The 15,706-nt window shown below is 55.6% G+C and overlaps 1 protein-coding gene across 6 annotated transcripts in view; it reads right to left on the bottom strand.

Annotated features, from left to right (window-relative positions):
* Emid1 (EMI domain containing 1) overlaps positions 1–13,138 on the bottom strand; it is a 48,136-nt gene extending 34,998 nt beyond the window's left edge. For 4 of the 6 annotated variants that reach the window (XR_004946076.1, XM_036201405.1, XM_036201404.1 and 1 more), the window contains exons 1-3: positions 12,982–13,138; positions 5,598–5,711; positions 5,150–5,253 (exon numbers count right to left, since the gene is read on the bottom strand). Coding sequence is in view for 5 of the 6 variants with exons in the window: in XM_036201405.1 (XP_036057298.1) it covers positions 5,150–5,253; positions 5,598–5,711; positions 12,982–13,082 (319 nt within the window). In the remaining variant the exon portion in view is untranslated. The remainder of the gene's footprint in view (positions 1–5,149; positions 5,254–5,597; positions 5,712–12,981) is intronic. The other 2 variants (XM_036201408.1, XM_036201406.1) reach the window with 1 other exon arrangement.
* Between the last annotated feature and the right edge of the window lie 2,568 nt (positions 13,139–15,706).

Here is a 15,706-nt window from a genome sequence, read left to right as displayed (position 1 = left end):
GTGTCCTTCCATAGACAGAGGAGCACAGAGGCCCAGGGCAGCAGGCCGAGGTGGGCTAAGTTCCGAGTCTTCCCCAAACTGGGAATGAGATGGAAGCAGTTTGTGGGGGTCTCTGGGCTCCCTCAACTCTGTAACTTTTCCTGCTAAACAGCAGAGCCGAGGAGGGAGCTTGTTCACATCCAACCCCCCAGGCCCATGTGGCTTTGTGACCACACCGACCACATGGCCACAGCCTTCCTAGGTAGGTCATGTCTCCTGTGTGAATTTACTTTGTAAATGTAAATATTTGCAGATGACCAGCCTGTGGCCTGAGCCAGGGCTTAGGATCAGAGCTGGGGCTCTCAGCTCTAAGAACCCTCCAGCCCGAGGAGGGGAGCTCTGGGAAAGCTTTCTGTGTTCCTGGCCTGTTCAGGGTGGGCAAGTTTCATTCAGTGTTTACACACTCACTTTATGCCAGGAGCATCCCAGGCACTGGAGCTGAACGAGCCATGTTGGCAGGGGGCAGCTTAGTTAGCCTTCCCTAGGAGCACCAAGGTGGCCACAGGCAGACAGGCTAGCCGCTGCCAAGGCCACAGGGCAGGGAGGCCAGTGGAGCGCAGGGTAACGGGTGTGTGCTGGGTGTTACGGGAATGTGTGAGGGCCGTGCCCTGTTGGAGTAGCATGGAGGTGGGACTGGCTAAGTCTTCTAGACAGGAATGGGAGAGGATGGGTGGTAGCCATGGGTGGGATGGCACAATAGTTGGCCTTCAGAACTCTGAGCCCATAAAGCAGAGGCTTGGCTCTGTACCTGGCACCTGGCTGGCACAGACAGACATTCGTGGGATGGACCCAGCCCTAGAGAGTGGAGAAGCTGAGGGGCCCTGGAAGGGCGTGGCCTCAACCTGTCTCACATCTGCTCAGAGGTTTGGGGGCTGTGCATTCTTTCTTTCTTTCTTTCTTTCTTTCTTTCTTTTTTTTTTTTTTGAGCCTTTCCTGGATCTCACGCTGTAGACCAGGCTAGCCTCAAACTCACAGAGATCCGCCTGCCTCTGCCTCCAGAGTGCTGGGATTAAAGGCGTGTGCCACCACCGCTCGGCTAGGCTCGGGCTGTGCATTCTTAAGCAATGTCATCTCTGGTACCCACCATGGAGGACAGGGGCTATGGGGGTTCTAGGTAGGGCAGAAAAATACATATTGGCAGTTACCCAAGGAAGAGAAGCCACATGTCTCTAGGGAACCCGTGAACAGAGAGGAGGGTAAACCCCAGCTTCTCCATCTTTCCACCTGGGGGTGCTAAGACCAGCCTCACGGGACCCCACCTGTCTGACCACGCTCCTCGTGCTATGCTGTCGCAGAACTCAGCCCTTACTCCAGAGCCAGCCTGGCTTGGCTTGAATGGGCCCACAGCTTTCCCCTCTCTGAGCCTCACTGTGATGATGGAGGACAGTGGTGACTTTCCTTCCCCTCGGCATGGTCACGGCGGGAGGGGCTGAGACAGGATGCCGATGGAGAGAACCTGGTCACAACACTGACATGCTCTGTGACCCTGTATAGAACTCACACCCTCCTGGAGCCTGATTTTTATCATCCAGACTATGGGACTGGTGGACAGTAAGTCTGCAGGGAACCCTGCAGCGGAGTTACGGGGTAAAGGGGCAGGGAGGGGATGACAGCCGATCCTCCCTCTGCACAGGTTCAGGCACGGGCCCAGAGGTGACCGCTACTCTCTGCCCCACCTCCAGCCAGGCACTGTGCCAGCTCTCTGCCTGCCCGGCCTGTGTAGTGTATTTTGGCCTTGGCTCTTTCTCATCCATTGTTTCCACAAGTAGGTGGCCAGGCGGACTGAGTCAGGTCAGTTTTACCCATATTGCCTCCTCCCAAAGCCTGGAAAGGACCAAAAGGTGGGTGAATCTCAACCCTAGCTCTTACATGCTGTGTGACCCCAGGCTGGTCCCTTCTCCTCTCTGAGCCTCATAATCCCCATCTGTAACATGGGACCCCACTGGTGGTCCTGCGCAGTGACTGAGACTGTCCTCACTCACTGTCACAGCGTGAACGTCTGCATCCCACCATCCCACTCACTTCTGAGCTGCTGACTGAGGAAATGGGTCCCTGTACCTGCTGGGTCACCGTGGCGCCCCCAACACAGAGGGGAGAGAGGTTTATCTGGAGTGTGTGAAAGATGCCAGGCACAATGATCCCCTCCCCCACCCCCTTAGAAAATTTCTGGAACGACAACGTTCCCCTTCCTTTGTGGCTGCTCCAGCCCCTGCTGCTGCTGGCAGTGAAGCTGTGGGTCGTGTCACAGCTATGGGATGGCCACGGGAGCAGGCCGTCATCAGGGGAAGCAGCTGGGTGAGCATGGCCTAAATCCAGCCGTGAGAGGAAGGGCAGAGGCCAGGGTGGGCCAGCAATGTCCCCACGCCTCCCACCCCCACTCCCAGAACATTTGGATCGGGCTTCTGTCCTCAGCCTTGTAGGTGGGAACAGCCCTCCTGACCCATCGGCCATCACGAAGCTCGACACACCGCCTCACCCCAGTAACACCCGGAAAAGCAGACTCCAATCTCAAACTCAACTGTCTCGTGGGTGTGGACCCTGAGGTTCAGACGGGGAGCCTAGACTGCCGTAAGTGCACCCGACAGTCTGGTGCCCTTTACTGAAGACCCACACACACTCTGTTTTTGTTTGGTTTTGAGATAGGCTCTCACTATGCAGTCCTGGCTGGTCTGGAACTCAGAGATCCGAATGCCTTCTGCCTCCCAAGTGCTGGGATTAAAGGTGTGCGCCACCACCTTACCTCACCCCACTCCTGAACAGGAACACTGCATGGACTCAGTCCTCCAGGCCAGGGCTCTTGTATAATGCCTGGGGAGTTCCGAGCTCAGGGTTCCACAGTGAGTGGGTGGTGAAGCCGGCCTGGCCAGGAAGCCCTGGGTACCCTGTGCCCAGGCTGGGACTTGAAGGCCCCACAGTGAGAGTGGTAGACATTGGGAGTGGTCTGGCACACAGCCTCCAGCAGCTGCCCCTACATGTCCTCTACCCTCACCTGCTCATCAAGGCCCCAAGGACACAGTAGCCATTGTCTGATAAGGCCTCACCTGAGCTCCCACACCTTGGGACTTGCCCACAGTACCTCTGTGGATTCCTCAGCACCCTGGCAGCTGGCTTTTCTTTACCCTTGGAACTCTTCCATTCTCTCCACTGGTGGAGAAGGCACTGGTCCAGGCTTTTAGCCTCCCACTGACTGCACGGTTCCCTCAGCAGGGTGCCTGATCTAGAGTATGCACCCCACTTCTCTGCAGCTCCACACAAGACCCCTGCCTCAGAACTGGCAAATCTTTTCCTATAGACAGCTCCATGCTAGGACTGGAACCCAGAGCTTTGAATATGCTAGGCAAGCACTCGATCGCTGAGCCCTACCCCACTCACAATGCACTCTGGACCCACAACTCCACCTCTCTGCCCTCGGTTTCTCCATCTTGAGTTGGCGGTGGGTGGGTGGGTGGGTGGAGGGGGGGGTCTTCACCCAGCTCCCCTGATGCAGAGTTCCACTTTCATATCCCTGTTTTGGGACCCAGGACACAATCTTGTGCTGTAGGGGTTTTCTCTAAGGTTCTTCTCAGGTTGGTTCTGGGCCACTGTATCCCCCCCCCCCCCCCCCAGGGCCATGCCTGGGAATGATAAAGTTCTTGATCCTTTCACATCTGCTGCTGTGGGCTCAGCCAGGCAGTAAATCGGGTTGGAGCACAAGAGGCAGGAAGGCCCAGGGAGAGCTGCAGGCTCCAGTACTGAGCCACCCCAAGCTGAACATGCAGATGGGCAGTGTGTGAAAGGGTCCCCCTAGATGGGACACATTCTGCACATGAGTGTACCCCAAAGACCCAAGACAACGGAACCGGGCAGAGCATTTGAGCTCCAGCTCTGCCATGTAGCTCTGAGCACCCATGACCTTGTGGGGTCTTAGTCTCTCCTGCCGCAGGGTGGGGAGCACTGTCCCTCTTTCTTAGCTGGCTCAAAGGAACAGCTCGGGCTTTGATATCCTGTGGGAACATCTGGATGGGGTTCCCCAGTGCAGAGCTTGGATGGTGAACATCCCCAGAGGCTGAGATGTTGAAACTATGGTCCTCAGAGTAGCACTATCTGTGTACCCTTGGAAAGGTGGGGTCTGTGGGCTGGGATGTAGTTTGATTGGTAGAATGTTTGCCCCACATGCATGAAGCACCTGGGCATGGTGGGACACACCTGTAATCCCAGCACTCGAGAGTCAGAGGCAGGAGGATCAGCAGTTCAAGGTTATCCTTGGCTACATAAAGTTCAAGATTAGCTGGTGCACACCTTTGATCCCAGCCCTTGGGAGGTAGAGGCAGGCAGATCTCTGTGAGTTCAAGGCCAGCCTGGTCTACTGAGGGAGATCCAGGACAGCCAGAGTTACACAGAGAAACCCTGTCTGGAAAAACAAAAAACAACAACAACAACAACAGCAACAAAAAAAAAAAAAAAGAAAGAAAGAAAAAAAAAGTTCAAGACTAAGACTAACCGGGGCTACAAGAAACTCTTTTTTTGTTTGTTTTGTTTTTGTTTTTTGAGACAGTGTTTCTCTGTGTAGCTTTGCACCTTTCCTGGAACTCTCTTTGGAGACTAGGCTGGCCTCAAACTCACAGAGATCCGCCTGCCTCTGCCTCCCAAGTGCTGGGTTTAAAGGCATGCGCCACCACCGCCCGACTAAGAAACTCTTTTTAAAGGAGGTGGGCCCAGCAGGAGACTTGTAGGCCACTGAGAATGTGTACTTACAGGGGCCTGGTACCTGAACCCACACCCACTCCTTCTCTGCATTAGCCATGAGATGTACCCCTGCCGTGATGTCTTGCCCATGGGCCCAAAGCCCAAAGGCCAATCAGTCTTGGGCTGAAAGCTCCAACCGTGAACCAGAATAAACCCTTTTACTATGTAAACGTATTGCACGAAGTATTTTGTCATATCGACGGAAAGCTGGCTAACACGAGTTAGAAGAAAAGACTTGGGACGGTATCACTTAAAAGGAGGACGACACAGCAGATGTGGAGATTTCCCGGGCCCCTTAGAGGCCAGCTGTCGTCATGCGGGGACAGAAGGCATCATCTGAACGGGAGGCACTTCACAAACTGTCCCAGGTGCCAGGCTTCCCTACCTTCCTCACAGGTCACCCCTGAATGTCCGGGGCAGCACTTCCATTCACGGGCAGTCACTGTCTTGTACATCACTTTGTACGTGGGCCTCACCACAGTTCTGTAGCTGAAAGAAAAGGTGTCCCAGCTCAGATAGTCCTCCACCAGCTTTCCCGCTGCCCTGGGTGCCCTGGTGCCATCGTCTCCCACCCTCCGTCCCTGGCTTTAGCTCTTTCCTCCCCACCTTGGCCATGGGGTCTGGATTTCAACTGCTGGCTGGACTGTGCTGCTCACGGTTCTAGAACGATCCCTCCGTGCAGAGGCCCTCAAGTATCCCCCCTACACAATGCCTGCCTTTGTCTCACCTATCCTGAGGTCCCCAGACTTCCTGAGATCACTCAGGCCTTCGCTGCCTGTGCTGTGGCCCAACCTGAAGAGCCAACGTTCCCTCCCCACCACAGTGCCACTCACCTGCTCCCAGAGCAGCCCATGGGCCACGGGCAGTTCTGCAGCACTCGCTGGAGGTAGGTGCCATTCTGCACATGGCAGGAGACAGTACGGGTCACCACGTAGGAGCACCAGTTCCTGAGACAAACCCACACACAGGATGCTCAAGTGGCAGGCCCAGGACTCTGAGAGGCTGGGCGAAGGGGACCATGGGTTCTCCAGAGCCCTCAGTCCCCAGGCAGGGAAACCACTGGGCTCTCTGTGTCTTTTAGCTGGAGTCTCCACAGAGCCTGCAGCTCTTGGGTGACCTCAATGGCCCTGGATGGGTGGCCATGCTGGGCGCTCCCAGGAGGCCTCAGGGAATGAGCTGCAGGGGCAAGATGGAGCAGGGCGTGATCATCCGGGCTCTGCCTTCTTGTTTCTGGACTTTAACCTTGAGCTACTGCCCACCCCCACACACACACCCTGCCACCAGTGGAAGCCTTTTAGAAGCATACCTCTTCAAAGTTATTCCTCAGGAAAAACATTTCCAGTCTGGGGTGAAGAGGCAAGCTCTGCAGTCAGCGGGCGCTGAGGCCGTGACCAACAGCCACCCACAGAGAGAACACTCAACTCCAGAGCCTCGGTCTCCCCATGTGGGAAGTGGTACTTTCATCGGGGTACAAGACTTAAATGAAGGAGCAGCTCCTCATGGGCAGCAACTGTAAGAAGCAGGCTCCTGCCAGTGTCTGAGATGGACAGCGCTCAGCCCCAGAGGTGGTGGTTTGCCCAGGATAGTTTATCCTAGGGTGGTGCACACCTAGCCACATAGGCACGGAAGCAGAGCGTGGGCTTGGCTATCTATTTTTCTTTGTTTATTTAAGACAGGTTCTCATTAAATATCCCAGGCTGGTCTCAACAATCCTCTTGCCTCTGTCTCCTAACTCAGGGACCACAAGCATGTGCCATTTTACAAGCTCTCGCCCTTTCTGGAAAGGCACTTGCTCTGTAACTTTGGGCCGTGTGTGACAGCCCATTCTCAGGTTAGTCTATGGAGGCCTAGCCTTCTGCCATGGTCTTGTAGCAGCTCAAGCTAGTGCCAGGTTTGTACCATTCCCAGCATAGTGACGATACTCACCTTCCCTGCTCCTGCCAAGCATGACTGTCCCTTCCCTGGATTTTCCTCCCCTTGGCTGGTTCCGGGGAGGCCAGAGGGCTAAGGGAACATCCTCAGCCTCACAGATTGAGACTTTCCCTTCCTTATGGGTGGAACTAGGGCAGCTGGGTGGGGGTGGGGCTGCTGGACTGGTGCAGGGAGGGGACAGGGACATTCCAGGTGCTCAGCAGCCCTCAGCCCAGCCTGAGGTCAGGAGCCCAGGGTAATTTGTTGGGGCTCAGGAAAGAGGAGATGGTGTCAGGTGGCCTTTCTCAGCCTGGGCTGTCTTCCTCTGCAGACTACCCTTGTGGCCTTGAGCCCAAGGTCAGCAGGTTCCCAGGCTGGTGCCTTCACAGAGCCACCAACCATGTCTCAACCAACACATGGAGGAGATGAGGACCAAGGCCCTGGAATGGAGTCAAAGGCCAGGCCCGGCCGGCCACATTCTTGGGCTCAAATCTGGCTCTGTGCCCCCAGCTTGGTGACATGTTGTCTTCTCTTCCCAGGGTCTCAGTTTCCTCTCTAGAATGGAGGCATATCTTTCTGGCTTTCTAGAGAACCATTTAAATACCCCTAGCATATAGTAAGTGCCCAGTGTGTGCAATTCGGCACCCTGATGGGTCAGTCATCTGTGTTTAGACACTGAATCTAGCTACCTCACAGAGGGGACATAGGATTAGTAGGCGGTACCTGACCTGTCACACACACAGAGGGTGACAAGCACAGACCAGCGGTCTAATTCTACATGATAAGGAGGAGTAGGGAGTGGGGGTTAGTACAGCGGGGCTGAGCGTCAGGGAGTGGGGGGACACGGATGGCTCCGTTGATGATGCTCCCTGGCCAGGCACGGTGGTCTGACCTGCAGTGTGTACTCTGGAGGCTGAGGCTGAGGAACGCTTGGCCCAGCCTAGGCGATAAAACAAGACTCCCACCTCAGAAAAACAAAATAGAATGGCAAATGGCTCAGAGGCAAAGCCCCATGGCCGATGCTGAATCCTTCGTACCCACATACAGGCGGAAAGAGAAAGCCAACTCCCCAGAGTTGTCCTCTGATCTCCACACACGTGTGTGACACATCACACCAACACACACACACACCATCACACACACACTGATTTGTTTGTTTTTTGAGACAGGGTCTCTCTATGTAACTCTGGCTGCCTTGGAACTCTATGTAGACCAGGCAGGCCTTGAACTCAGATCTGCTTTCTAGGATTAAAGGTGTGAGTCACCGTGCCTGGTCACACACAATAATTTTAGAGATTAAAGAAAAGAAAAAAAAAAACCTGTCCCCACCCAGTAGAGACTCAGATCCATAGTGCTGGCCTTGGAGGCTGTTGGTTGTGCTGGGACATAAACACCTCCCTCCCAAATGTGTGAAATTTGATGTCCAGTTCAGGGGTGCAGGCACTCCGGTGCTCGGGCTGGCCCAGGGCTCCTGCGTGAAGGAAAGGTGAGCAGAGAACTTGGGTAGCGAGGGAAAGCCCCAAGTGCTGGGTGAGCATTGTCTGTCTGTGGTGTGCAAGTGTATGCACGCGCATGCGCACACGCGCATACACAAACACACACTGAACTCACACATACAGCATGGGGATACTGGTGTGCACACCCTGGTGGAAGGCCTCTCGAGGGCATGTGTGCCTACAAATGCTTGGAAATGTGCCAGTGAGGACATGCACAGACCCACAAAACACATGGACTTGTATGTGAAGATCAAGGCCCACACTGGAGGTCAGATGGAGTCTGTACAGAGCCTGCAGCTCATGGGAGACCTCAATGGCCCTGGATGGGTGGCCATGCTAGGCGCTCCCGGGAGGCCGCAGGGAACGAGCTACAGGGGCAAGACGGAGCAGGGCGTGATCACTGGGGCTCTGTTACCTCATTGCTTTTTTAAACATTTTTTAACAATTTTTTTTTTTACATTTTCACATGTTCCTGAAGAAAAGACCGCCCACCATGCAAATGTGTCACACACACACACACACACACACACACACACACACACACACAGGCAGTCAGGCTCAGCAGGGCTCACATATGTTAGGGCGTGTGTGCACACAAGCACACACAGCCACACTTCACATGCACAGGAACATCCCCCACACCCAGCTCTGAACTAGGCTAGGGGTAGTCCTAGAAACGCTGCAATAACCTCAGGTGTTCTTTTGGGGGGCAGGGGGAGGAGCTTCTTTTTCTTCCTTAATTAACGGTTTCATGCTGTTCCCAGCTATTTGCCGAACTCAGCCTGAATCCCGTGTGGGACATCTGGAGCCAGTAGCTGGCCAGATGTTTTTACACAGGAAGGACACTCAAACCTGGTGGAGTTCAAGGTCCACAGCAGACTACCTCCTCTACCTGGTGGTCCGCCTCAGGGACCAGAGCACAAACCCAAGGCCCGCCCTTGCCCACTTCCAGAAATAGCAGGAGGTTTGGTGTGTGTGTGTGTGTGTATGACTGTATGCATTCCTATGCATGTATGTGTGTGTATATGTATATATGGTTGCATGTGCATTTGCATATATTTGTGTGTATGTATGTGTAAGCATGTATGTGCATGTACATTTGCATGTGCATGTACATTTGTGTGTGCATGTATGTGCATATTGTATGTATATGTGTTCATATGTGTGTGTGTGCCAAGTGTGTGTATGGAAGTCAGAGGTCAACTTGTGGGAGTAGCTTGCTCTTTCTGATGTGGGTCCTGGGGACCCTGAACAGCACCTTGTCTGCTGAGCCATCTCAGTGGTCCCTGTAAGAAGGTTTTTGCAAAGCATGTATCGGATATGGTCACCACTTGCCATGGACCCCAAAGTCCACCACGACCCCTATTGTCCTGCAAGCCCCGTTCCTTCCATCCTCCAGGCTGCTCACATCTACTGAGCTTTCACGAGCCATGCTGCCCCTTTCCCACTTGGGATGTTCAGGATCTATTGGCAGAGCCCTGCTTCCTAATTCTGGCAACTCCTACTCAGCCTCTGAGTCCTAACCCCACGGTCCAGGCAGGACTGAGGTCTCCTCAGCAACGCACAGTAGCGCTGAGCTACTCTCTCCTCCATGAGTGCTGGGATGGATTCAACTCAGGGCTGCTCAGAAGTGTTTGTTGAATGACTTCATGACCGAGAGCACAGCAGCCCGGGCAGAGAAGTCAAGACTCAAGGTTTTCAGAGAGAGACACAATACTCAGATACCCTGCCATCCCTGAGGACTTCCTTCCGAGGTGTGGTCAGGGATAAAGGTGCCCAGGAGTCAGGTGAGGCTGAGCTGTGAGGTGGGTCATGGGCAGGGCTGGGAGGAGACAACGCATCCCTTCCTGGTCCCCCACCTCTGCCCACTCAGCACCTCCAGAGCCTCCAGAGGCCACTGGGAAGGGAATAAAAACAGGCCAGACCAGCTCAGCCTGGCACCGGTGGTCCTCTGCAGTGGACTTGCACACCCGCCCTCCACTCCCTGTGTCGAGGGGCCCGGGGGACTTTGTCTCCACAGGGCCCAGGGCTGTGATCCGGAACAGCGATAGGAACTAATTGCAGGAGGCAGCCAAGCGGGCCGGGGGCCAAGGGCCGTTATGAAAAGGAGAGGAAAGAACTGAGACAGGCCAGTGGGGGTGGGGTGACGCAGAAGAGCCAGAACCCGGACCGCACCGGGGTGCAGCCCCAGTACTGTGACGCAGTCTCCTACAGTTGTCAGTGACCCTGGACATGGTCCTCACTGGCTCTGACCTTGCTGTGCCCATCTGCAAATAGGGAGAGCAGAATAGCTTCCACACAAAGTGCTCAGTGAGCCAGCCCTACCTCTGGGGTCAGCTCTTCCTGGCCTGAGGTGTCTGTCACAGAGGGCCATGGCTGATGACAGCCTAGAAGGAGGGGTCAGGGGCTGCCACAGGGGCCCAGGAAGCCGGCTGCATGCTGTCTTCACAAGGTCGCACAGGCTTTACAGAGGGAAACTGGGTGTTGAGAGAGGGCACCTGCCTGGGGTTGGCCAGTGGGCATAGACTGGGATTTGTGAACGCTAGAGCTTTTCAGAGAAACAGGGCTGAGGCTTGGAGGCACAGAGGCAGCAGGGCAGCCTACAAGGGGGCGCAGACTGGCGACGTGTTCCAAAGTGGCTCCGCACAGTCCCTGGGCACCCTAGTTGTAGGGGCTCAGAGTCTCACCACATTCCTGGGGTTGGGGTGGCCCCTTGGATGCCTTCCCAGGCCACCCCCTCCTCAGGCACAAAGCCTCTTTTCTGCCTTCAGTCCCTCAGCTGCCAAGGGGTGCCTGGGGCGCCTGGCTGGGAGTGGAGGGAGGGCTGACGGGGTGCGACATCCCCATGCTGTCTCCAAGATGCTGGGACAGGGCCATGAGGGGAAGTCCTGGCAGCCAGGACCACAGTTAACTCCAGTTTTAGGTCCCTGAAAGATGGTCACAGTGGGAATCCATGTGCTCGGCCTGCACTGGTTTTTACTCTCAGAACAGACCTTCAAACACAAGCCAAGCAAAAGGGGAAACTGAGGCCCGTGGCCGTGATTCTCTGTGTCTACAAAATGGGAGTGAGGACATTGCTCAAAGGGCTGTGTGACGCGGACCACTGTGACAGCCTTCTGTAAAGAGACAGTGAAACAGACCCTAGTGAAGGCCAGATACCTGCCCACAGGCAAAGTTCCCACACAGGAAACCCTGGGGATATGGAGTACCGCGTGGAAGGTGTGGCCTTGGGCTGGCTGGTGAGGAATATGGCCGAAAGCTTTCTCATCCATCACCTCCTCTGACTCTGAGAAGCCCAAATTCCTAATCCTTCTCACGTCAGCATCTGGGGGCTCACTCTACGGTCTGCGACAGGTAATCTCTGAACCTTTGTTTCTCTATGAAACCAATCACAAGAGAAGGAGCCTGGGACGGCAGCTGGGAAGGTTCTAGAGGCAACAGATGTAGGAAACATGCCAACCCAAACCAGCTGTGGTTGGCACACGGTAGGTGGTGCTGTGACGCCTGCCCCACAGCTGTCCCCATCCCAGACAACTAACTGCTCTCCTGGCCCCTGATGCCTCTGCGGCTTCTACCCTCTGGGCCTACTCAGGTCACCTGCTTCGCTAGCTCCCTGGGGACCTGCTGGCCTCTGACCACTGAGAAAGGGACATTTCTGTAAAGAATGAAAGAGCTGAGTCTGCAGGGGGTCGGGGCCCTCGGAGGCCTTTGAATGGACTGAAAAGCCTAAGGGGCCTGGCTAGTCCACATGGTCTGTCGCGGAGACAGGGCCCGGGGCTGCAGGCAGAGCAGGGGCCAGGGCAGGTTCAGACTCTGCCATGGAGACCAGAAGGCAAATCTGAATGCCAGCTCTTCCACTAATAGCCCATGGGCCATCACTAGCCTCCCTGGCCGCAGTTGGCTCCTCTATTGAATGGGGGCAGGTTTTCCTACATTCTTCAGTCCTGAAAGACACTGTCTAGCAAAGGCCCCACAGGACCCTGTCCTGGGAAATACTCCACAAAGGCCGGCAGAGAGTCACAGGCTGTTGGGAGTTCCAACCAAATGCTAGGTCCCAGGGGGGCCTCTGACACTGACCCACTGTGCAGACTCCACCCCAGGCCTTCCTCCAAGCGAAATAAATAGATGAGGCACTAAAAAAAGGCAGCAACAGGGAAAAGGAGAGGGGACCCTTGAAGGACTGGCGAAGGGGTGACTCTGGCATTTTACATGTGCAGGAACCGGGCCCTTGGGCCAAGCCCACAGAAGTCCTGGGGTCGGGGGGTTGGTTACAATGGCATGGGTTTACCTTCTGGTGGCTCTGGGATCTCAGGGGAGGGGCAGGGGAGGCTGTCTGTCCTTTCCTACACGGGGAGGTGAGCGGGTTCTCCAGAGCACTGGATGACCAGGTCTCCGCCCGCCCCTACTGTTATCATATGGAGATGGAAGCCCCTGCTCCAGTCCGGGACTGCCACCGATGTGGGAGACAGGTCTCCGCTCCAGTCCCGGGATTGCACGGAGCTAGGGTCTTGTTCTCTATCCCAGTCCCGGGGCTGCACGGAGCTGGCTGGGGTCAGGTCCCTGTCCCAGTCCCGGGGTTGCATGGAGCCAGGTCGGGTTCCCCGTCCCAGCCCAGAGGTTGCACGGAGCTGGGGTCTGGTTCCCCGTCCCAGCCCAGAGGTTGCACGGAGCTGGGGTCTGGTTCCCCGTCCCAGCCCAGAGGTTGCATGGAGCCGGGTCTGGTTCCCCGTCCCAGCCCAGGGGTTGCACGGAGCTGGGGTCCGGTTTCCCAGCCCTGTCCCGGGGTTGCACAGACCTAGGGGAGACTTACCTGCGACCCGAGAACCGGGCGCCCGGGACGTTCCACGCGGCACCGCCTCCCGGGAGCAGGAGCCCGAGGCAGAGCAGCGTCCAGGCCCGCGGGCCGCCCATGCTGTCCTCCCCGCCGCTGCCGCGGTCGCGCAGAGCCGGTTCCGGGCGGAGCAGGGCGGGGGCGCTCGGCTTCGCCCGCCCCTCGCCCCCCGCCCCCGCCAACCCGGAAGCCGCCCGCTCCCGCGCCCCCGCCAGGACGCCCTCCAGGTGCCCACCTGCGCCACAGACCAGGAGACCAAAGCCCTGGCTGCGGCCCCCGGACGCTGCCAGGACCCGAACCCACCACTCCCGAGCAGTCACGCCCCGAGGCACCCGCTCTGACATCTCCAAGGAACCCGAAAATGCGGGATCCGCCCAGTCGACCCAACAAAGGCTTCCTGAGCTGTGCCATTGTCCCGGGCATCTCACCCCACACATCCTGCCCGAGCTGGCCCTTTTCATCACTCTGTGCTGGGCCCGCAAAGTTGTCCAAGTTACAGAGAAGACGCCCAAGCCCAGGCTGCTTTACATGTGAGGACACGGAGGCCCAGAGAGGGGACCCGCAGAGTCAGCCTCAGGGCCCCAACCCTCGCATCTCAGTGTCGGGGCTTCTTGCAGAGGCAGCATTCTGGTGTGGGCCTCAGTTTCCCATTCTGTACAGTATGGATGGGCTGAGAGTGGAGGGGTCTCAGTGGGACTCAATGCTCCTTGAGGCATAACAGGTGTGTGTGTTGTGTGAACAGTATCCTGTGCAGGTATGATATGATGTTTGTGTGTATGCATAATGCTGTGTGCATGAACGGTGCCATATACATGTCATGTGCTGCATCTGTGTGTGCACGGGCAGTGTTTGCTTACCGTTTGCCATATTTGAATACGCGATGTATGTGCTTGGGTGGTGGGCATGTGTATGTGTGTACGTGTGGGATGCTTGTATGCATGCATGTCATGTTTATGTGTGTGTGTGTGTGTGTGTGTGTGTGTGTGTGTGTGTGTGTGTGTGTATGTGTATAGTATGTTTTGTTTTGTTTCTCTTTTGAGATGAGGTCTCTCCATATAGCCCTGGCTTGGTCTGGAACTAATTATGTAGGCCAGGCTAGCTTTCATCTCACAGAGATCTGTCTGCCCCTGCCTCTGCTTCCTGAGTGCTGGGATTAAAAGGTGTTTGATACTGTGCCCACCTCTAGTATGTATTTTTGATAGCAGTGTGTGCTATCTGATGAGCACAGAGTTTTTTGTTTTTTGTTTGTTTGTTTTTGAGCTGAGGATGGAACCCACTGAGCTAAATCCCCAACCCTAGCACAGAGTTATCAAGAGAACTCTCAGGAGAGTGTCTACCCCCACCTGGGCGGGGAGTTGGGAGTGAGCAGCCTGGAGCAGCGAACCCTTGTCCTGCTCAGTCTTGCGTGGGACCCAGATCAGCTGTGCAAGGACCATCTCCTGGTTGTTCGCCCATCTCTGAGGGAATCAAAAACAGTCTGATTGCTGGATTGCCTCTCCTGGACCCGTGGGCAGGAGCAGGTCCTGGGCTAGAGTCAGGACCCAGACATAACTGGAGTCCCAAGGAGAAGACAGAACCCCATCCCTGTCTCCAAGGGGCCAGATAGTAGATGCTGAGTTCAGACCTTGTCTCTTGACAGTCTGGCCACACTGACTTACACAAGTCCTCCCGTGTCTGAACCTCAGTTTCTTGATTGGTCCTTATAGGTCTTTGGCAGGATTATGATGTCCCTTCTTCTCATGCCCTCCCAGCCTCCCCCCAGGGCATGACCACAGGCCTAACTTTGCCCCAAAGGGGTGTCTGTCTCCTTCACTGAGGTTGTTGGCACTTGGTATGTGCTGTCTTCTGATGATAAATCAGTCAGTCCCATGCTTTTTTCAGGCACCAGAGAGCCTGAAATTGCTGGGGGTTTGCTTGTCTTATTTTGTACAGTATTGGGAATTGAACTTGTCACCTTGCCTATGTCCCCAATTTAGCCCTGTTTTTTTCCACAGGCAGATCTGCAACTTGACTCCACCCCTACATGCTTGTCCCACTGCAGGGCCCAGGTCTGTCTGAGGTCCCAGTCAAGTGGCTGGGATCAAACTCCATCACCCCAGGGGCACAGGGGAGGGCATGCTGCAGCGCTTTCAACATGGCGGAAGGCAGCCAGGAGGCCCCAGCAGCTATTGGCAGAATGTCTGAGACACTCCTGTAAGTTAGGACATCCACATTCCTTAACTGACCCACCAAACACTGCAGGTCTAGAGGATCCCTTTCCAGCATGAGACTCCTAAGAGCTATTATTAACATTTCACACCAGGGAAGGGCCTGACTTAATGAGGCCAGAGCCCCAGAGTCTGGAATATTGATTTATAACACAACTGGGCTGTTCTGTGCCCACCGAGAGCCGTGTGACCCAAGACAAGTCTCTTCCCCTCTTCTGAGAAAGTGAGAGAACTTTGATTTCCCTGAGGTGGTTAGGGCCTGGAAGCCGATGTGGGTGAACAGTGGGCTCTTTGGTTCTCTCTACAGCAGTGCAGATAGGCAGGATGTGTCTCCAGGGAGAGGCTTTTGGTTTAGTGGAGGTTTCCATGTTCACTGAGTGTGTGTGTGTGTGTGTGTGTGTGTGTGTGTGTGCGCACTGCTGGTGCTGGCTTGATGTCTTAGGGCCTGCCCCTGTGGCTGAAGCCTCCCCTGAGCAGCCCAGTCTCCTTGCCTGCCA

This window comes from Onychomys torridus, chromosome 10 (assembly GCF_903995425.1).
Source record: "Onychomys torridus chromosome 10, mOncTor1.1, whole genome shotgun sequence".
Lineage (NCBI taxonomy): Eukaryota > Metazoa > Chordata > Mammalia > Rodentia > Cricetidae > Onychomys > Onychomys torridus.
This window is presented reverse-complemented; position numbering and strand designations above follow the sequence as displayed.